The sequence below is a fragment of the Onychostruthus taczanowskii genome, unplaced genomic scaffold, assembly GCF_017590055.1.
Source record: "Onychostruthus taczanowskii isolate IOZ18803 unplaced genomic scaffold, ASM1759005v1 scaffold28, whole genome shotgun sequence".
In the NCBI taxonomy this organism is placed as follows: Eukaryota; Metazoa; Chordata; class Aves; order Passeriformes; family Passeridae; genus Onychostruthus; species Onychostruthus taczanowskii.
The window spans coordinates 2064859-2088597 of NW_024500128.1; the positions used below are offsets into that span (position 1 = coordinate 2064859).

Here is a 23739-nt window from a genome sequence, read left to right on the forward strand (position 1 = left end):
TAACTGTAACGTAACGGACTGGGCCCACTTTCCTTCAATTCCAAGGGAATGCCACATCCAAGTGACTTGTTCTTTCTCCCGGGTTGGTTATGCCTGGCCCTAACACGCATTAGTTTTCAGCTGTTATCTTCCTTTCCTTGCTTTCTGTAAAAGTTTCACGTTTATGGGCCTCCTTAAATAAGTTATACTTAAAATGTACTCAATCAAAAGGAGCAAGTTATGTGAAGGACCTGCATTATCAAGTACTGAATCTGCTTCAGTTTGCTACTGAAGTTCCTGCTTAAATATTCTGAGAAAGGACAAGATTGCTTTACATGCGGAGCACCCAAACCAGCCACACTGATTGCTGATAACGTTTTGTCAAGCAAAAGGTTTACAGAGAGCCACTGGTTTAACCTGGCAGAGAAAATCCTTTGGGAGTTTGAGTAGACAGCTCTGTCCCTCACATTTGCTGTTCCCCAACGAAGAGGCACACGCTCACTTTACCCTTCTCCAGGCCATTTCCCCTAGTTAAGAAGGTTACTCTGAATGCTCATTTGGTTTGCAATCCAGCTTCCAAGCCTTGCTTTTCCTCTCTGCATGCATGGACATTATGATACTGGGGCATTAACCTGAGAACATGCATGGAAAAGCAGAGCAAGGTTGGAATCTCATTTATTACTTTTTAATAAGCCTCTACGGGGCATCTGATGTTGGCATTGTATATTAGCACTGCTTTTTTTCATTGCATATAAAACACTCCATTTTATAAGCTACACTACCACTTTTCAATGAGACCAAGTGTGCTTAGCACTATCTATCACAAAGATAAGGAATTATTTTGGGTAGCTAAATAGTAGTGTTTTTAAAACGAAAAAGCTCCCCAACAACATGAGGTCAAACACTCAAGGTTCGGTTTGCAAGCAAATCCCACTGAGTTAAATAGACAGCAACTTAGAAAGAGTTTAAGTCACTCCTCTTCCTGACTGAGCTGGGGGGTTGTGCAATGGCTCCATTCAAAAAGCAAAGGGCAACTTCAGTGTCTGTCACCTTCCACACGGTGCAGGCTGGGGGGCCAAAACGTTCCTCCAGTTCAACACAATCCTGACTGCACACTTTTTCTTTTTTTTTGGTTTTTTTTTTTTTTTAATGAAAAACAACTCCCTTCTAGCCACAGAGAAGGGCAAACCCCACAAGCATTTAAGCACAAGAGCATTTCTAGGACACTTCAACACTGTCAGCCACTCTGGTCAAAGTATTTAGAGACCTGGCATTTTCATTAAGACATGACAGGATAACTGCAAGGACACTGCAGACTAAACATTAAAGCTTTTTAAACCACTATTCTTTGGTATCTGGATCTTGCAGGCTATTAGTTTTCACAGCCCAAGCTGCAAATAGTTCTTGGGCTGAATAACACAAGACAACCATGGATGTCTGTCACAACTGTAGGCCACCCCCAAGAAGGGAGGCATGCACACAGGCAGAACTTGCAAAACTTGAAGGTAAACCAGCTCTCTCTGATACATGTTTTGTGTGGCCACAGAAATTTAATGACAGACATCTGTATAAAAGATTATCCTTTCAAGACTGTTTTTAAACCATGCCATCCTAAGATTAAGCCTAACTGAAACACACTGCTTTGAAGAGTTTGCTTCCTTGAGGCTTTGGCTGAAAGGCAGCACAGTTGTTTTATCCCATTTAATTTAGGTGGTTTTCCTCACCCTTCTTTTGAAAGAGGGTTTTGCCATCTCATGAATCTTTCTTGTCTCTTTCTGGTCCTTTAGTTTAAGCCTCCTCTAAAGTGGCAGCTCTCTCCGTCTGCACACATCATTGGTATTTCTACAAAACTCAGAAAGTTTACACTCCTTGGAGGGGAAAAGCAGCAAGAAGGAAAGTGCACCTTGTGATTTCTCACGAACTTGTAAAGAGCCTTTCAACCTCAGGTCACTTTTGTGCATGGTGGCTGGCAGAGAGACGAACCCTTTCCTTGCAGGATGGTTAAGGCTCTTCAGACTTTTTGACAACATTTACATTTCAAAGATCTTCTCTTGCAAACAGTAAGGTAAATCCCATGGCATTTCCAAACTCAAGAGTACTGACACATCAGTTTTTCCATTGCAGAGAGCAAGAAGAGCCCTCTGTTGCCCACTTTAAACAATTCTTGTTTGCCAACACCAGTGAGTGAAGCTGCAGGTCTGTAGAGACCATATCTGCTTGAACAGCTAAACTGGAATGCAGGAAATTGAAGAATAAAACTAAATCCTTCCAGGGACTCAAAGTCACATTTTGCTAAAGAGATCTCTATTCTCCCCAAACGTTTCTGCTTCTCAGAACACCAGTTTCTATATCCCCGAAAGGGCAAACTTCCCTCTGCCTCCAAGCTTTTAAGGATCATATACATTAATTTTACACAGAAGTCTTTGGTACTGCCCTGGGAAAAAAGCAGCAAAGTTTCACCTTGATGCAGTTTGCCTTTAGCCGGTACTGGTAACTCTTCACTTGGATCTGCAGCCAGAGATCCTGCAGCAGGGAGCTCCAGGCCCACCCCACCCACCCTAAAAGCTACAGTAGCTATTCCCAAAATCTTCAGTCCAACTCTCTGGGGAAGCCAGAAGACCAAAAAACAACAACAACAACAACAAATTAATCAGTAAAAGAGTTATTGCAATCCTCTCTGAACAAAAAACCCCAAAACAAAACAACTTTTGACTTCTCCAAATCACACCCTGAATCTCCAAAGCTGTGCTTATTTCTTACTTTTGGAAAAAGGTACCACTTCTAACAAATTCAAACATTATTCCCTTAAGGTTTCTCTATGGGAAGGGGCAAAAAAATGCTAAGTCATTTCACAAGAAAGTAAATCAAAAGGGTTTGATTTTTCCCTGTTTCAATGCTCCGTCTAACCTCTTCTGTTACCTAGATTAGGGGCACTGATAGAAAGAAACAGTAGCTTTTTTCAAACTAATTTAGCTTTAAGGTGAAAAGAGGTAAAAATGAAATTCTCAATAACAGGATAGACTAAAGGAAGCCTTGCCTTTTATCTAAACTTTACAATGACCGCACTAAGCCACTAAAATGAACAATTTGGTTTAAACTTAAAGAATTTTTGTGCATTTTCATCAGCTTCACTTTGTGCTGTTAAATTACTGTGTTTCAGTAAAAAAATACACAGAAATGCCAAAAAAGATACAAACTTGCTCTTCCTGGCAAGTGAATCTCACTCACTTTCATAAAACGTTCAAAGTGGTCTGGGAACAAGATGCTGTGCTCGCCAGTAAATCAAATACACTGAGGTATAAAAAGGAGAACAGGAAAAAGTTCTCTGCTGCAGCAGCAATGAAAAAAAAAATAAACAAAAAACAAAACAAAACCAACAACAACAACAAATGTCCCTCCCTCCCATGTCCCCACCCACAGAACTGCAGAATGGTCAAGAACACAAATTCTCTACAAACATCTACTACCATTTTCTCCATTTAAGAAGTTACATAGCGCCTTTCTTGGCTTAGTCTAACAGAACTCACCACACAAACCACCTAATGTGCACAGCAATTCTTGTTTGTGCATGAAACCCCATCGGGGGAAAGAGGTAAAACGTTCTGAACTATGAGTATGTGGGGATGGGAAGGGGGCGAGAAATCAGGGAGGGAAGGGAGGACAATGAGGTAGATAGAATTCAATTTTACAGGCTCACTCCCTGCAGAAAAGATAAGTACATTCATCTGTAAAAAAATTAAAGATGAGGTAGGTTTGAATTAACGTTGTATTTTTTCATTTTCTCTTAGAAGAATTTCCCTGAGACAGTTTCTTCCTAATTCAAACACAGATTAGAAGACGAGAATTCGATTGTTTCCAAAGTCGACCACAACGATCATGCCATCAGGGGTGACAGCGATACCTGAAGGACGGTCCATCTGGCCAAAGCCGCTTCCCTGAGTGCCAAACTTGCATAAAAAGCTACCATTGGACTCGAATATCTGCACCCGGTGGTTCCTGGAGTCGGCCACGATGATGCGTCCTTCCTGATCCACCGCCACTCCCTGCGGGCGCAGGAACTGCCCGTTGCCGGTGCCCTCGGAGCCCAGGAAGCGCGCCGACTGGCAATCCGGATGGATGACCAAGAGGCGATGGTTGTTGAAGTCCGTCACTACCAAGTGGCCCTCGTGATTGAACGTCACACCTCTGGGGGAATCAAAGTGCTTCCAGAGTACCCCTTCGAAGCCGTACTTGTTAAGGAACACGCCGTCGGGCCCGAACAGCTGAACGCGATGGTTCCTCGTGTCGGAGACCAGGATCTTGCCCTCTGCGTTGACGGCCACATCCCACGGGTAATTGAACTGCCCGTTCTTTGTTCCTTTCTCCCCGAACTTCAGAATGAACTGCCCCTCGAACGTGAAGATCTGGATGCGATGATTGTCCTTGTCGGCCACGACGATCCTACGCGAAACGTCACAGGCCACGCCGGCGGGGCGATCGAACTGGCCCGGCCGGGAGCCCAGCGTGCCAAACTTGTGATGGAAGGTCCCGCACGGCTTGAACACCTGGATGCGGTTGTTGCTGCGGTCGGCGACGATGATGAAGCCTTCTTTGTCGACGCTGACCCCCCAGGGGCGGCAGAGCTTGCCGTCGCTGTCTCCCTCGCTGCCGAAGGACAGCCCTGGCAGCCCGATGCCGATGTAGCTGCGCCCGGACTTCACCATCACTTTGAAGGGGCTGTTCTCAATGTGTTGGTTGCACATCATCACGGACACCAGGTGCTCTCCCTCCAGCTGGGGACGGTAGCTGACCAGGTAGGTCCCGTTCTGCTGATCGCTGACGTCCGCCCCGAAAAGGTTTCCATCTGGGCCCATGACCACGGCAGAGATCATGTCACCCCCGGAAAGGCGAGGCTCCCCGTCGTGGTCATAGCCGATCACGGTGAACGAGGCCAACTTGCCCTGCAGCGCCCGCTTGAGACCTTCCCCCGTGGCTTTGGTCAAGGGAGCAAAAGCCCCGCTGCTGACAAAGCCCATGGATTTAATGGCCATGTACAATGCCTGGTCAGGGGGGGTGAACATGATCCTGTCGTCTTCCTGTGGCTGGAGAAGGCCTCTGACGTTCTTCAGCTCCTGCACCTGAGCCAGCATGCGGTCCCGAGCCAGAAGAATATCCATGGTACGACCCTCCTCCAGGACCTGCTGAACAGCACTAATGGTGTTATCCAGCTTGTTTAGGTTCTGACGCAACTTTTCAACTTGCAAGTAAAGTGACTTGGCCTTGACTTGGCGAATCTTTTCCACCTTGTGGGAAATGGGGGAGACAAAAGCACACTTGCATCAGGAAAGACTGAACACAGATTTCCTTCTGTCTCCTTTTACATAAAAGCCAGTTGGACAGTTGTAATAGCATGCTGACAAACAGCTGCAGAACAAACCTCTAAAAATCACAATCTAGACAAGAAGAAACAAGGAAAACTAATTACTTATCCAAATTTAGGATTATTAGTCTCTCCTACCCTCCAGGCAACACCATACATTCCTACTCTGCAGATGTGCTTCATCAGAGTGACATTTGAAAGCAAGAATCACCTGCTTACTAGTAATTATTTGCTTCCTCAAATGCTATTCTGTTTTCTAGTTGCAAGGTACTTGACAGATCATCCAAAGGCACATCTCATTCAGCCCCCAGAGAGGACAGAAGTTATTGCTGCCTCTCCAGAAGAGCAGAGGCTGAGGTTTCACTAACCACAACTGAGACCAATTTCATAAAGCAGGTTGCCCCATGGAGTTCAGGCTGGGAGTCAGCATCAGCTAACGCACGTGGGCTCCTGACATTCCCCTGCCTGCCAGAACTCTTTTCATGTGACTGGATAATACCAGACATCTATCTACAGGGATTTTTAGGGTCCAATTATTTTAATATTTTCTTGTAAATACTGGCAGTCATGCTAAGCTTGTGCTTTAAAACAGGATGTTTTGTGAATGTCACTTCAAATAACGCAGAAGGTTGCTGCCAGTCCCTGCTTGAGGGACTGAAGTTAGTGCAAAAATGCCTGTTTTGTAACTCAACTATATAAGCCTGTGTCTGCCCCTACTTGTGAAAAACCACTTTGGACCATCTGGCGAAGACACCTGCTTTGTAAAACTAATGTAACATGTCTTTGTTTTTATTGTTGCAAAAGTACATTTCCTGATGTCTGAATACTTGCTTGCCCTCAGAACTATCTGGAATGTGTTTTAGTGAAGGAAGACTCAGTGTCTGAAGACTCTTTGGTTAGACACTGACTAGATAACATATGTACAAATAAGCTGTAAAAAAATTTTGGAGACGCTTCTTCCAATAGTTATCCAAGTCAAATTACAGATTTTAGGTCTCAGCTTAATCCTTAGATTCAGCCCTGGTACACAAAATTGTTTATTAGCATGCTTGATACAAGAGCTTGATATACTGAGTTTGTTTTGCTAAAATCATTTACTACCACCATGTTTCCTAAAAAGAATGTTTTCCGACTTGAAGAGAACTTGCTCTCAGTGCAGATATTCCAACAAAGTGCACTTGTACAGCACAGTGGGATAAAAAGAGCTCAGAGGCAGATCTTACTCCTCCCCTACTAGGAATACCTTAAAAGATAAAGCTGCCAAGCTTCCTTCAGAAGGTTAACAGTGAAAAGTGAACTCATCCAAAGCCCTCAATCCAAAACCTCAAAAAAGCAGCATTCAAAGTACACTAACTATATAAAGTGCAATTTTAATCTTGCTATTGACACTTACAAAACAAAGCTTCTCTTGCAGGGGACCATGACCACTGAATTACTCCTCTGGAAAAAGAAACTTGCCTGTTACTTCCTCTCCTCTTCCCAAAATACCTACCACACATCCACTGTTGAGCTGAAATGAGCCCATCAGTTCAGAATTGTGTAGATACTCTTTTCTTATACTAGTTTAAAAAATTACTTAGAGGGAGGATGACTTGATTGACAGTAAAGGTTTTTAAGGATGGGGACAGTGAAAGTTAGTCTCACAGAACTTTTACTAGCCTCTCCAAAAACAAAAAAGGACAGGATAGGATATGCAGCTTTGCTCCTGTCCTTTATGAGGAGTGGATCAGAAAACCAATTACACTATGTACCCACTTCTAGAGCAGCCCATTAAAGGCATTTTGAAGACACTGTTCAGAGGGGATCTCCTCCGGGGCAGCGGCGGGGCCAGCAGAGGGAGCGCCCAGCCCGCGCGTGGGGCTGTGCTGCTCCCGCAAAACCCCACCAGCGGCTCCGGATAGGGAAACCGGCAGCTCTCCTTGGATGTCAGAATCTGGCTGTGTGGTAGTTTTGAGTAATTTTCAGTTTGAGAAGCACCTGTCAGCAGTACAAACCCGAAGTGTAAGGGTGCATACCTTCCAGAGCAGCTCACACTCGCGCTCTTCTAAGGCCTTCTTGTGTCTGGTGGTCACGACTTTGACTTCAGACTGTACCACCTTCGCTTTCATCTCGACTTGCTCTGCCACAGCCTGGGCCTGTTCAATACTCAGCTGGGGAGAAAAAAGACACACACTTAGGGCTTGACCAAACCAATTAGAAATACATCAGAGCACTGCTGCTTACATTTTACACTACATGCTACGCCTTCAGGTAAAGGCATAAAGTGACGACTCTCAGTTTCTTACTAGGCCTTCTCCACCCATTTCATACACTGCAGCCTAAACTCTGTCAGGATGGTTTAAATACATCCATTACATGCAGTTTACACCTTCATTGTGCCTTGCACCACAGCACTAAATTCCCTGTGCAATTGCAGCAAGCAGCTAATATGGTGAACGAGAGACTTGCACAGAACTTCACACTCATGTTTTTTTCCATGTAGAAAACCCAGTTTTCCTACCCCTCAAAATGGTTCAGACTGCTGTTGTGTGATGGGTCTGCTTCTAGTAAAAAAATGACACCATAGGGAACAGACTGTGTTACCTATGGATTTTACCTGCACAGAAATACTACTATAAGAGTATGGAGATAATAAATTTTAAAAGAAAAAACAAAGAACAAATGGTTATCAGTAAAAAGTATCCATATAGTTATTCACACCTTGGGTAGAGGTGTAAATTATTTCTAATATTCAAATTATTTCTAATATAACCTTGCAATGTTAGCATTTTAAAAACATCCTGCAGTAGTATTCTGCAGAATGCACCCAGAACAAGCACTGGCTCTTCCCCCCCATCAAATTAAAAATGGTTTCCTCAAAAAATCCTTCCTAAACTACTCCCAAGTTTCACAAAATATTACAGAAAGGGGCATAATAACAAAGCCCAGGCAAATCTGAAGGATCACAATTCCCAATGGAACAGGTTCAACAGCAGTGGCTAACACCTTTTTTAACACCTTTGTCATACAGTGAACCAGCAGATGAGCCTGTAACCCTGTAACTTATTAGTTACAAAATTCTAGAACAAGATGATGGCCTGTGAAGGTATTCAGCCTAAAAAAGAGGGGGGTTCTTACAAGCATACATACACTTGAAGGGAGGGCACTGAGAGGGCAGAGCTGGGCTCTTTCCAGTGGTGTCCTGTGACAGGACCTGAGCCACCGGGCACAAACTGAAACAGAGGTTCCCTCTGAACATTAGGAAACACTTCTTTCTCCCCAGAAATGCAGGGTCATTGAAATCCGCTTAAATGGAATTCAGAACTTTCAGGAAGATACCCTCATTGTATTTGCACGTATGAGCATACACCAAAGCTTAAATGGAATTTAAAGGCTTTTACCATACGTTCAGAACTTTCAGGAAGATACCCTCATTTTATTTGCACGTATGAGCATACACCAATCTAGGAAGCACCTGTTGCAACAATCTATGAACTATTCAATGTGATCCAGCATCATCTAGGACATCAGACAGTACAATTGTTAGTATTAATAACAGTCAATAACAATTGAACAATTGTTAGTATTTAGTTAGTATTTTTGTTGTTAGTATTGACAGTACACATTGCCATATTTCAATGAATAGTTGTTAGTATTTTTGAACTCTCAGTTCAGCAGCATCTAGCTTATGCCAACAACTGGAATGCTAAAACACAAAAACTTAAATATAGCATTACTTGGACATTTTTCATTCCAGGGAAGTTATTTTAAAACAACTAGGCTGAACTAGACTTATTCTTCCAGGTCACATAAGAGATCCTTTTCAGGAAGAAAAAGGAAGACTAACTTGGCCAGGTGATTGCTCTCTGGAGACAAGTTGAACACAATCCTGACAAAATCAGACAAGACAACATTTCTAGCTTTACTCAAAAGAATTCTCCTGCAAACTGTCAGGGGAAACCAGGAGTGCTACTTGACAGCCAGCCTGCAGCCCAGGGCTCAGCAGGAGGAACAGGTCTTTCAGCTCTTCCTCCTTCATCAACTCCCAGAGCCACCTTCACTACAGTTTTAACAGGGAATGTCTTCAAACTCATAGACAGCCTACATATCCCCAGTCCCACTGGAGGCTGACCTGCCCTCTTACAAAGCTTCTGGCAGACAAATTCGACAAAAAATGAAAATTTCATTGCAACATTTAGCAAAGTAGACATGAAGTCACAACTGGCCATGCACTGAGACTTCAATAAAAGCCAGGAGGCCTCAGACCCAGCTAGGAGGGGCCACACGTAAGAACACTGTGCCTCTATCACCTTCTCTCTGCCATTCAAATACAGAAGCTGCCCTACAGCAGGGGAAAAGCATGAATTTCTTCCAAAACAGACCTGGGTTCCCATCAAATACAGCAAAACACCTTCCTTCTTTTGCAAAGAGAAAGCGGTATCACCTTGAGATGTGTCAGGGAAACTATCCACTCTTATTTCAATTTTAACAATGATGTCTGTGAAAGCATAAAAATCTTGATTTACTTATTTTTGCTTTTGGTACTCAGTACCCATTTAGAGCTATGATCTATATATATGCATCCCTTATTACACCTTAGGGATAAGAGCAATCCCAACTTCCCTCATTAATCCCCACTAAAACCAGAGTCCACTTTTCAAGAACTCCACCACAGCAGGAGCAGTAGTATTCCCTGTGGATGCTGGGATCTTTCAGCTATAGGAACCAGTTATGCACAACCAGTTGCCTGCCAACTACTCATGTCATCATCTGGATTTATTTTTACTTGCCCACGTATGAACAGCTCAGATCAGCGGGGGATGCCCAAAATGCGAAGATTCCAGTATCATCCAGGATATTGGTAAAGTTTTGGTAAAATCAGAGGGTTCTGCACTCTGCCCAAATAAGCTACAACAGCCTAGGAAGGCTGACCAGCACTGAATATGCAGAGGTATGATGAGGGGGAACAGCAATAGCAAGTTAACTATATCTGAATCAAAAGCCAAGAGCATTAAGTACAACTTTTGGGAGTCTTCCTCACATGGAAATCCCTTGTTCACTTTGATTACTGTAAGATGTCAGAGTTCTGCCATGAAAACTCACTCCTACTGTTCTGCAGGCATTTTCTGTGCTGAACTTGTCTTGGAGAGGTCAACTTTTTAGGAAGCACGTTAAGCAGCAGTGTTTCTTGTTCTGGTCAGACACCACACAATCGTTTTAACAACCAATACTTGTAAAGAAAAATAGCTTTTATCAGGCTCTCTCCTCATGGTATGTCAATCTTTCCAGTACTAGTGAATTAGATGGTCAATCAGTTCACACACTTGGGAGACAGAAGACAAGGCCTGTGTTTATCCAAGAATTGTTCTGGGTTACTGAATGTGAGATGGAAAGCAACTGTTCTGTTTCCTGCTGTTGGCCAATAAAGTAAATAATCTATTTGCAGCTGTACGTCTCCACCTGTGGCTTCTCAGGGCTCTAAAGATGGCCAACACCACTCCCCATTCTATTAGAGAAGTCACCAGTGCCTTGTGTTTGTTAAAAACAAGTAAAAACAAGAAAAACACTGATTTGCAGTGTATTGTAAACGTTACAGTTGAAACTGGTACTTCCAATTCCTCAAGAGCAGCAGTCCTTTGTGCAGGTGACATGTTCCAGGGGGCCACCACACAAGGACACTGGACACAGAGCTTCCAGTGAGGCAGACAAACGTGTTTGCATGGAGGAAAGCAATGCAGACATCCATCACTAGCTATTGCTACCAGCACATTTCGTTTCTGAGTAAAAGCTGAAGGGAGTAAAAGTTGTATCAGAACCTCAGCGCCCTATAAATGCTCCCTTTAGGTGGACACCTCTGTGAGCTCCCCTTTATCTTCATTTCACCAGCTGAGGGAAAAACTAGTGATGATCTTGCTCCAGTGGCTACAGCAACTGATGGTACAACATGAACCTATGAAGAAACCAACTGCAAGAATCAGAAGTAGCAGGGCAGCATCGCACAACTTGACCATGCTTCTATGCTGACTACAGAGGTGCCCAAATCAAGTTCTGCCATTCCACAGAATGGCAACATTCCTGTCTTCTGTGGAACAGCAGGAACTGTGGAACGGGAACCTCGAGTTACAAAAAAAATTTCTATGATTTCATGTATCCCTAAATACTCCTATGGGATATTTGATGTTCTAGACTCCCGAGTTTTCGCTAGTGCTGCTTTGGTAATTAAAAAGTAAATTAATAAAAAAAAATCAGAAGCATAAAATGCTCCAGGAAAAAGAAAAACTGTTACAAAGCTTATGCTCTGAAGAGCCATGACAGAGGTGCTGATGCCCTCACTGAGTTGTTTCTGCTGTCTGATAATCAAATCAGCATGTCCACCCAGCACACAGTTATTTGAAGAGGCTACCTCACGTCTCTGAAACAGCAGGGTGATCCAGGTGCTGAGCCACGATGTTAGATCACACCAATTTAGTCCAGGAATTTATCCAGTTGAACAAACACACCACAGTGGCAGCACCATGAGACACATAAAGGCTGCTTATGGCAACTTTACTGCAACTCATCAACGCTGGCTTGCATTAGCATATTTGAAAAAGTCCCTGGGATTTTTTTATTCCATCCATCCAAAGATGGGAGGGAGGTATATTTTTTCAGCCATTAATTCCAACATTTAAGTTTCCCAATCTCAAGTTTTCCAATGAAGGTGCAAACCTCTGGAGAGAAAATTCAAATTCAAAAGCAAATTTTGGTTGTACTGAGGAATTCTTCAGTATTTGAGGGTTGAATGGACCACAGGTATTGAATAAAGAATATTAAATACACACTTTCCTACCTCAGTATGGACGATTTTCAGTTTAACCATTAAGGAATTTAAGACTAAGTTAACCCTAATCAGAGGGGAACAAACAACTAAGATGCTTCTTCTCTGACCAACTCCTGTCTGGATTTTAAAAGCACATTAAACACAAAAAATCCTGAAGGAAATTTTTTGGTACATCCCAAGTTAGCCCTCTTCCACCAAATGGAAGCTGTTCCAGCCATAAGTGGTTTGTTTTCAGTTCCTTAAGGCACACTAAGATACAGTGGGCTTGTTTCACTGAACTTTTACAGTTACTCATCACTGTGTCAAAGCAGGATAAAACAACCAGGACATAACAGTTGGCTTTCTCCAGCATCAAAAACTGGATACAATCCTCCTGATGTTCTTACACTACAAAAATTGACTGGAAGATCCTACACCATCGCAGTGAAAGGTACCAGGATTTGCAGTAATACTGGTGCAGCTATAGCACAAACAACTGGACCAATTTAAAGGTTTCAGTCTAATGCGTGTAAAACACTACAACATCCTCACTTGAAGTTTCTCTCAAAGATAATTTTAAAAGAAGCTTTAATGGAGGGAGGGCTAGAGGCCAGGTTAACTCGTGCCAGATACAACTAAACAATCATTTTGGTTTGTGCTGCAAGAACAGACACTTTGCCTACAGCTTTATGCAGAACAGTAGTTTGGACAGTGACACGTGTCAAATCCATCTTCCCCAATAACCATCTGCTCATATGCTGCACTGAGGAACTCACTGAAATATCACACAAAACAGCAACTAAAAGCACAAAGAAATCCAGCCTCTTGATATAAATCCCAGCTTCAGAAAAGCACAATTGACTCCATTTCGTTGACAAAGCTTCATTTAAAATTCTCAAACCTGCGAGCCTGACTTCAAAGCCACGCACAAGGCTGCCTGAGCTAACTCAATGTGACAACCCCAGAAAGATCCCTTGCAGCACAGCAGTGCCATCCTTCTCAGGTATCGACCTCCCAGCAGCACAGATCCATATGGCAACCCACAGGGAAGCTCCCACCGAAGGGCAGAGGCTCAAGGCAACAGATCAGCTTCCTCCTCTGGCCAGCTGAATTTCTTACAGTACCCCCTCACCCCCCATAAACGTGTTAATCTATTTCATACCACTTCCCCCACAAATTTGGGAGGGAAGCTCCTAAGCCTTTCATGACAGATAAGAGAGCAGCTCCCGCTATGTTCTGCACATGGCCAGTCTCTCACCAAGCAGTGAGAGGCTTGCATGGTCAAACACCCCAGCAAAACCAATTATAGGCTCAGCTAAGAAAGAATTTATTTTGTTTTCCAATAAACCCACACTTTAAGACATCTGAGCTGAAAGATTAAAATGTATTTTGACATGTTCACCTGGAAATTGACCCTAAATGAACACGAGCGCTCAGTGCTTTACTGTTACGCAAGTGCATTAGATTACATGCATACATCCATACATATATATACAGTTACACACGTATAGATGTATTTTAAGAAGGTGACATTTTGAAGAAGCCATCTATCTTTCCACCATAACAGATTTACGTTCAGTTTGTGACCTAGTCCTTGGAAAAAATTCTGAAAGAAGACAGCTAAGTGTGCACTTTCGTGAGGTAAAACAAGGCAGCGGGACATGCTCCCCACATATAGAAAGGCAGCGGTCCTGATTCCTCCCACACCATTTATCCAGTGTCAACTTTGGCTTTCATATCACCCTGTGAATCAATCTGAGTCTCTGAAAAGGCTGGAAAAGTATCCCAGCTAGGAGTATAGTTTTCTGCTGAAATAGAAAGAGTCCTACCAGCAACCCAGTTGGATGCTGCTGCTTCATTCCCTGGCACCATCAACAGTCCTTGTAGCACTGCAGTGAACCAGCCAGAGGGCTGACCCAGCCAAAAAGTAAACCCACAGAAAAGCTACCCTTTCAGCTGGATCAGTTCATCACACAGGCACAAGTTCTCAAGTTAGAGACAGGCTTAGGAATGCAAGCCAGGACCATCACAGCACAAGGAAGTATGGAAGGCTTTCCACTGCTGCAAAAAAATCACTGAGGGGGGGAAAAAAAGCAAGCTTCTTGCTCTTTCTTACAGAGGACTTCAACTTCCTTGAAAAGTGAGGTTTGGACTCTTCTGGAGTGACAGGCTACATCAGGCTTCAGTGGATCAAGAGGTTGAAATGTATCCCAACTCACAGCATTTTTTTTTAAGTCTGAAAAACAATCTTTCCTCCAAAGCCACAGGAAGAGCTTAAATAAACATTTCTTCCTAAAAGCCTTCAACTTTGCTTAACCAGATACTCTCCAGCCAGTTGACTCATGGCTTGATTTCCTCTCTCCTGCAACGCTGCCCTTCAAATTCCACCTTTTCCCATTTACTCTCAACTACCCCTCCTCATCCATCCTCAACATCTCCTGCCAGGGGAGCTATCACTTTCAGAGCCTATTAAGAAAGAGTTTATGGTACAGCAGTGTGTATCAGTCCCACTAAGAAGTGTTAATACAACGTATTACTTTTCAAGCCTCTAAAGCTCCAGTCTTGTGTCCCTCATGCTGACATGCTGTCTCCTCCCTGGAATAAACATAAAGCTTCACAGCCATATTGTCCCAAGAATAAGGAGAGCTCTGCTCCATGGAAACTTGGAGTTGAGCACCTCTGCTTTTAACAGCATCACGTGCTCTTCTGGTTGCTGCTGATGTTGCTTCAGGAGTAGCTGGCTTAGGCTAACAATTTTCCCATTCCTGCACATGCAGATTTCCATCCTGTTAACCTAATCACTGTTCTGTTTGCTCACTACTCTTCTTTTGTGCAGTGGTCCAGATTAAGAACTCCACTAAACTAATGAAACAACTCAGCTCTTGAAAACGTGGTTAATTTTACGTCTTTACACAAGCTGCTCAGCTAATACTTCCAAGACAGCCAGACCTGGGCAAAGCTGCATGAGCTAAATTCAGTAGAGTTGCTTGTTCAAGCTACATGAGCATAGCCAGTATCATGGAACTTTTACCTGCACCATCAAGCAACAATCAGCCCACCACAATGGCAGGAGTCTTCAGCATAAAAGGCAGAAAAAGATAAGGGAGGAATGAGCAAAGTAAACTCAGTGGGAAGAAAATCAGGCACAAAAGCATTTATGCAATAGTAGCAGAGTGGTGCTCCATGATCTCCTGCTAGTTTCTACTCCAAAACACAGTCCTTAGATGATTTAGCTGTACCAGTTAGATGATTAAGAGCCCTGGAGGTCAAAAGCAGTAATTTAATTACTAACAGGCAAGCCCTTGTCTAGGACAGCCTGGAGAAATTCAGTGATGGTCTCTAAACTAGTATAATTCCTTCCTTCTTGTCATTTTGGGGATTTGTAAAGCATTTCAGTATGGACACTGCTGAAGAGCTTTACAGCCCAGTTTAAAACAAATCTTGGAAGATGCTATGTTTTCCAGGATTCTGCCTGAAGCTGGAGTTTAAAGTTAGCCATCCAGTTCCAAAAAACTTGGTTTTTTTGCGTGCCAATGTAACAAGTTAACATCAGAAGGTGAAGGAAAATGTCAACAACTGATTACTATCTTTATCAACATAAACTATTATCATTCCACTGGTGCAAAGACTTAATGAGAGACTAATTAGTTGCTCGTCTCACAGAACAAGCTTAATACCTTCATTTACTAGAAGCAAGCAGCAGAAGGAGGACAATGAGCTTTAGGTTATTTTAATCATTGTTTGTACCTTACATATGCCAGGAAAGCCCACCCAATTCAGAAAGTAAGTTAACTCCCCATCCATTACATTCTACGAAAGTTGGCTTTAAAAAAAAATAAAATCTTAGTAGTTAAAGCATATAGAGTTGAGTTTTGTAATATCAAAGTCAAATTTAGGACATGACACTAACAAAACTACACGGCAACAGGCGTGGAGTGAAGCTGCCCACTGCAGTCTCCCCATCCAAAGTCTCCCTATAGACAAAACTACTATTAATATAATATTAAACCTACCACTGGGTGTTACTCTACAAAAGTATCTACATATCACTGCAGTTTAATTCCCTAGGAAAATTCCTTCTCTAGTTTGAAGCACTGTGCTACCTTCCTTCCAGCCCTTGGCAGGTATTGATGTTTGTGCTATAAAACACAGCTGAGTAGAGCAATCTAATAGGCAGAGTGTGCATCTGTGTGTGCAGAACGGTCCTCACAGTCAGATAGCTCTAGATCCTCTGCACATGCAGGTTAAGGAATTTCACACTAATCCAGCAGTTGATTATTATTTTGTATTTGGTGGCAACGCTAAGATGTAACAAGAGTCAAAGGTAGGCAGACTGCTAGAAGCCACACATGCAGGAAGGTGCTCAAAGAAAGTCTCAGTCATAAAAACAAAACCAGGTTTGGCACTGCCACACAAGATCTGAGCTTTCTTGAAACGCTTCACACTCAAGTGCATTTGTACAGAGCTTCATATATATTGTGATTTACATGACAGGATTATGCTGCAAGAATGCAAAACTCATAACAGCACTTTATTTTCAGCTCCACCGCCACTTCTGTCAGAGATCTGAGAGAACAGAAGGGGTGAGAAGACTGACAGCAGAAGCAGAGAACTTTTTGCCTTGACACCTTGCCCTGTAACAGACAAGCTGGGTGGGAGAGGGGGGAGAAGAAGGAGGGGGAAATAAAGTGCTCAAGTTGGGAGTATCTTACTTGAATAGCCTGTCGTCCTTGCTGAGCATCTGCCAGGAGCTGAATGGTCAGAGTCCTGGAGTCCTGTAGGGCGTCTTGGAGGTAGATAAAGCTGTGACCCACATGTCGTCCCATGGTACATTCCCGACATATGGGGACAGAACAGGTATCACAGTAGAAATGCAGTACCTGGAAGAAAGGCAGAAAAAAAATTCTCACTACATAAAGAAGAAATTAAAAGAAAACAGAGCCAGGATGCGTTTAAAAAAATAATTCCAAAAGCTCAACTATAAAGGAGATGGTGAGAGGCAGAAGCAATAGGCAAAGACTTCACAATAGTTTCTCCAAAGAGGAAGAGCTATCCTTCCCAGTAAACTCCAAATCATGCCCTGACAGTTAGATGGAAGTGTCATTGTTTTCTTTGCAATACAATACTAGGAAGAGTGTCCACATCAGCTCCTCTTAAGAGCGGAAGCCATCTGCCAACACTTACAGATTGGAGATGGCATCTATGGCAAGTTTCAGGTGAAGACTTTTCCTGCAAATACAAACACCAAATTCTCTTAAGAGGGCCGTTCAACAACCAATACACTGGAGAGCTGCAACAGCAGCACACCCACTGCTCACAAGGGGAAAACCAACCATGCATGCCAAGAACCATCCTCTGTCTTCAAAATATGCAAATCCCTTATGTTCAGGACAGCAACAATATTGGGCAAAACTCCCCCCGCCACTTCCATCAACAAAGCAAAAATCCTTTGCTATGACAGTGTTTTCTATGCTAGTGATGCTTCGAGATGCTTGAGCTGGAAAACAAGACTGGAACTTTATCACGCCCATCAGAGTGTCTGAATGCTACAGTGACCTGTGGGTAACCACTAAATCCCCGTTCTGTTCACAAAGCACTCCCAAACCCTATTTTCAAATCACAACTTAGACCAAGATGTTAGCCTAGAAAGCTCGATCCATTCATTCATCAGCCGTAGCTGCTCCCATTCCATCCAGTAGAGGGAAGTAACACACAGAAATAGCAACTTCCATGGAAGCCTGCCTTCTTAGAGGGAAGCAGTAACTGGCTCTCAAGTTTTTCTTTACAAAGAGGCAAATGAAGAAGCACAACACTCCAACATAAGAAAATTCTATAATCAAGTCTTGCTCTTAACTACACACACTGTTTTTCTTAAACTGTAATAATAAAAAAATCTGTATTACCATGGAAACGTACAATGGCATGAGGTTTCATACTACAAACTTTTCCACCAGCAGCTATTTGAAGCCTACCTCACAGAAAGGAGCAAGAGCAGAACAAAGATGGGACAAGTGTTTTTGATATGCCTGTCTTCTCCCAGCTGTCATCCAGCCACTCCCGACTCCAGCTAACAGCTCGTGAGATATGGTGCATTACATCCCCTTTTCCTTCTCCCTCAAAAGCAAGGGGAAGGACAGGACAGGTGATTCCCCCCCTTGGATTGCCTGGCCTGCATAAAGTGACAATTTAAGCTCCTATAAGCACAACAGCTGAAGTGGTATATGGATTAATTTCTCAAAGGGGTATGTGTGTGTTCATGTGCATATCAGGTTTTACTAAAACCTGCCCTCTTTTTTTCTGAAATTAGGTTTTGTGGTAGGGAAACCGGAACAGACTTATGTTTACTTCTGTTCAAACACTAAATCCTCAAGCAGTGTCTTAGATTCCCATTTTTCCAAGTAAAAAGATGCCTTAGCACTGAAATGCATTGTTCAAACACATCATCTTCCTCAACTAGAGGGATCCTTGTCCTTACACTGCGGTTGTCTAAATATGTATACAATGTCCACTTGCACATGAAGCTCTGTAATTTTTCTGCTGAAATTACAGGGAATGTTTATTACATGTTCCTGAATAACTCCACTTAAACAACAGAGAAGTTGAGAGAGAATGAAAATCAAGACAAGGTATCAAGTTAAGTCATATGAATCTGATATACTTTAGAAACATAAAGGAGGGATCTGGGGCCTCAGTGAAGCAGAGCAGCTGAAAAGAAAATGGTGACCATATGAAGAGAAGACCAGAAGCAAGTTAAATCTGTTACTAGTCCAACACAACAGTCAATGCCAGGAGCAAAAGCTCAGTCCTCTCCTGTTGCAAGGTAGCAGCATCCACTGCGTAAAAGAGTCATCCACAGCTGTTCAAGCCAAAGAAAAAACCAAGCTTAAACTGTTCAGTTGCCTTTTGCCACCCACCAAAATGCAGTGGGGAAACATCACTCCTGAATTTTGAATGAAGAGTGACAAGAGCCATATTCTCATTTAGGAAACAGTCATGTTACATAGGACATGGCAGGGGAAGGTCTTGGGTAAATAATATAGAGCCATTGATAAGGCCTTATTTATTTCTTAAACAAACAAAACAAAACAAGGTAAAAACAACACAGATTAAAAATGGAGAGCAAAAGAGTTAGGAAGCTGGGGCAAAATGAAGTAAATATACTGGTCTGATCTCCATCACTACACTTCACCTTAATACACAGAGAGGAGACTCACACATGCACAATCCCTAGTGCTCTCTGTGGGAAGGGGAACTAGCCAGCCAGCCACCAGAAGAGCACTGAAGGAGTCAGCTTCAAGGTGAACTAGCAACTCCCCAGAAACTCCTTCCTGGGCACAAAGACTCCAAGAGAAGCCCCAAACCTGGCAGGGGTACAAGGGCAGGTCTCCTCCCGCAGCCAGTGTCACACACACTTGTCAGGGGCACCCAGCAGCTCCACCCAGCAAAGGGGGCACGCTCCCAGAGAACAAACCTGGGAAACCTCTGGCTGTGCAGGGCACAACAGTGAGGGGGGGTTGTACCAGCCGGGCTGATGGGGCTTGGGCACAGCATCCAACTTGCCTGTGCTTGCAGCCACAGCCACAGCCAGGAGTTTATTGTTAAGCTCAAGCCTGCTCACATCCCAGTCCCTAGGTCACGGCCACAAAGGTCACGTACTGCTAGATTAAGTTTCTATGCCTGGTTCTAAATAGAGGGGGGTGGGGGGAGCCAGAGCTCCCCTTTCCCCCCATCCCCCAAACAAGCAACTCCCTGGAAAAAAAAAGAAAAAAAAAGATAATCATACCGAGGATAGGTGTAGGACAATGCACAGCTGTGTCCTCAGTTCAGAACTGATGCACACACAGTGCACCCACGGCACTGGCAGAGCCCCCCTTCTTCCAGTTCCAGCAATGTGAGATGGCCTCCCCACATTTCAGATATTGCAACGCTCCTTCCAGCACAAATAACTCCTGCTCCTCTCAGGACAAATAAGAAGACTTGTCTTGAAGTGTGGATGGGCAGAAGTAGCAGGAGGGAAGAAGAGTCAGACTAAGTCTTCCTTAGTGGACATCAGCTTACTCAGTAAAAAAACAAATTACACACCACCTCAAAAAAAAACCAACCAAAAAAAAACAAAAACACCAAACCAAAAAGAAACCACAACAGTACCTATAGCAAAGTCCTAAAAATTTTTCCCCCTCCCTATCTGAAGAGGCAGAGATTATACAGGCAAAAGATCCATCAAGCTGTAAGTTAACTATTGTCCTGTTAATTTCACTATTTACCCAAACATAGGAAAAACTGGTTTATAAGCAAACACCTTCAAACTTTGCGGGTTTTTCCAAACCACATGAATGCTCTGATGGGCAGCAAGGAAAGAAGTATGAAAGCAGAGAGACAGATTTCTCCTTCCACAGAAATTTATAATCTGTGTAAATTGCATTTAATGAATTGTTTCTTTCTGTAGTAATTATTAAGTAATTAGGTAAAAATACCATTTTTAAGATAAAAATTGGTGCCCTACAGTACCTATCCAGCATGGAAAAAGAAGATTAATAAGCAAGTTTAGGAGCTTTGACTTCTTTTTTTTCTAAACTCTTCTACTCAATTAATTAGTATTTTAGAATTTCCACCAGATTTAAGTGGAGTGAGAAATCAGAAGGAAGGGGGGACAAGTTTTAGAGATAGTTAAAAGTGATTTATTTTAAAATAAATCAGCTATGGGTTGATTATTTCCCAAACAGGAAATATTTCCTGAATTGGTGGCATACAATTTTAGACACAAAACAATAAAGGGAGCCTACTTCAATTTAAACAGAATCAGTGAACCATGTTACAGGGCTATTCATCTTTTACAGCCACAGCAGCCCAAGAAATACAACAGCAAGGCCATAAATGTGATTGCTTCAGGAAAGGCTGTACAGTGCACCGTAAAAACATTTTACAACAGCAGGAATTCCTGGGTGTCGCTCTCCCCATTTTTTGGTCCATCTGCTTTCAAAGGGGGCAGGGGGATGGGCGGAGATGTTGTTAAACGTCCCCCGGGACTGCACAGCAATCAATCATCATCTGATGAATGGCCACTAAAGTTAAACCCTGACCCCACTCCACAATTCCCACACCAGCCCGCCTCTCCTTACTGCTGACCAGCTTCCAGCGTGCCCCCCCACCTTCCAGCCCTCACCAAAATTTCCCAAATACCAAGCCCAGACAAAAGCAATGGAATGTAGTAGGCACCATGACAGAGGAGAATTCAGCAGAAACAGCATCTGAGGAGGCTTATCCTTACACTGTGTTTAAATAAATGTTCTTTCAGCAATGCTCTCGGTGCCCTTCTCCTCCCAGCTTGCAAACACTTCACTTCTCTCATTTTCAGAGCACATGTGCGTGCAAATGGACAATAAAGCACGGGGAATCTAATCACATCAAAAATTTGTTTTCTGTCATGACATTTCAGTATCTTGCAAGGATTTTATTATTTAAGCCTACAGCGTTAAGAATTTGTACAAAGCAGCAACACATAAGGCCACATTATTTTTAAAATGCAAGTCTGCTCTGAAAAGCTACTCTGTAATCTTAACCAACAATAAAAGAAGTCTACAGACAAAACAGTAGCCTCCTGGTTTCCCCTTTTGGAAAAGTTTCAGTATGGTACTTGTAAGTTAACTTAGGTTGATTTTATGATTTCAAAAAAAATCTTACTATAGTCAGTTTAAAGTTTTCCATTACTAAAGGTGTTTTATTATCAAATTCCCTTGTCACTAGCTCAAACACCAGTGGCTTTGTTGGGTAGTGTGTAAGGCTCAGATGACCAAGTTTAGTATAAAGCAATTTGCCAAGGAGTTTTGGTCTACTTTCTCAACACTGTGGGGTCGTTTTTTGCTTCTCTTTTTTTTTTTTTTTTTTTTCCTTCCCTCCCTCTGTGAAGAAAAAGCTGCTTCCCTGTATTTTATCTTTTTTTTTTTTTTTAACAGTATTCAAATGAACTAATCCTCCTGAGTGGTATTGAGCTAGATATAGATAATTGTTGCAGGATTAAGCAAAAATAGGTTATATTTTTACTCGGTAGAAAACTGGTCCTTAGTTTCCACCTCAATGGCAATTTGTGACAATTAACTTGATTCACACCATGACGAAAGTAGTATTTTAGGAGCCTTAAACTGAAATTTGAGTGCTAAATATAAAGACTGAAGACATGGGCAAGTCACATGATACATATCAGAATTACAAGAAATTTCCAAGTACACCTTAAACATTTGGCATTCAGAGATACCAGCTGATGATCTAATTGCTCCTAGAACTTGTATTTTAACTTGATGCTCTGGTGTAGAAGAGACTGGCTTAACACCAATCTTCCTCTCTGCACACAGTGGCAATGGGAAATGGCACGCCAACTCCAGAAGGTCTCCACAGCAGACAAGAGAATTACTTCTTGAACTTAGCTCAGTATTCTAATAACAAATTTTCTCCAGAAGCATGGGCACTTTGAAGTGTTGCAGCCCTACACAGGGCATGCAGCATGCACAGATAGCTGTACCAAGTGGCAAAAGTGAAATTTGTTTATTGTTACCTTCCTTTGCTGCTTGGATGAACAGAGGTAGGTTTTGCTCCATTTAGTAACTCATCAAGTGTAAGAGGATCATTCAACCCTTTTGTTAAATTCACCTTGATTTCCTTACCCCACCTGGAATAATAAAAGCCCAGCTAACAGATGACTTGGCTCATGCAAGTCTGTTTATAGAAAATAAAGCTGTAATTCCACACGCTTTTTTCCAGCACTGGCGTTAATACCCTTCCTTCCCCAGATGCTCCAGTGGGTTCTGTTCCTTGTTTCTCAGCCCCACAGGTATCTCTTGGCCCAGCACATGAAGGGGAAGGAAGCTCACAAAAAAACCCCCAAATGTGAAACCACACACAGCTCAAGGCTGCCACTTCACTCCGCAGTTAAACTGATGGCTACTCTGCGAGGAAGCCCTAAATCTCCCGTCCTGCTCCTATCTCCCTCCCTTCACTGATCCTGTCTCAGTGAAAAGATCTGGGTATCTTTACCAAAAGCATAAAATTCATTTTTGAATAAACTATTTTTATCAGCTGAGCCTGGGATCAGAAGATCAGTAGGACCAGCACAAGGAAAGGGGAAGAACCCATAATTAAGGGCATAGAGACATTTGATGACAACTATCTGGTACTTTGCCAACCTCACAGCTGGAAATCAGTGTAAATCTTCTCGTCTCAAGTTCTAACTGGAAGAGAACAGTATCTAACCAGAGTGGAGTTAAACAGGCTGGTAAATCAAACAGACTACTATACTCTTAAAATTCCTAATGTTTACCTTCTTCAATCCTCCTGTGATGTCATGAAACCAGTAAAAACAGCTACATATTTTAGAGTGGTGACAGTACTGAGTCAGTCAAACCATCCAGGTTAAAAGCCAGGTTTTTTGAAAGACGCACAGCCACATTAATCACTTTTAGAACACCCAGTAGGTATTAATAGCCAGCTGGGAGTGGAGCAGAGACCATTTAAGTTGCCTCTGCCAACACAAACAGCATTTGCAAATTTAAATGGATTTGGGGTAGAAGTGACAATCAAGTTCCACTTCACTCTGATCACTGGAATAGTGTGACAACAGGCTGTCACCCAG

The 23739-nt window shown here is 42.8% G+C and overlaps 1 protein-coding gene across 1 annotated transcript in view; it reads right to left on the bottom strand.

Annotated features, from left to right (window-relative positions):
• Positions 1-3809: 3809 nt before the first annotated feature.
• Positions 3810-23739, bottom strand: part of TRIM71 (tripartite motif containing 71) — a 54034-nt gene continuing 34104 nt past the window's right edge. The window contains 3 exon segments of the mRNA XM_041407883.1: positions 3810-5261; positions 7354-7488; positions 16829-16996. Coding sequence (XP_041263817.1) covers positions 3810-5261; positions 7354-7488; positions 16829-16996 — 1755 coding nt within the window.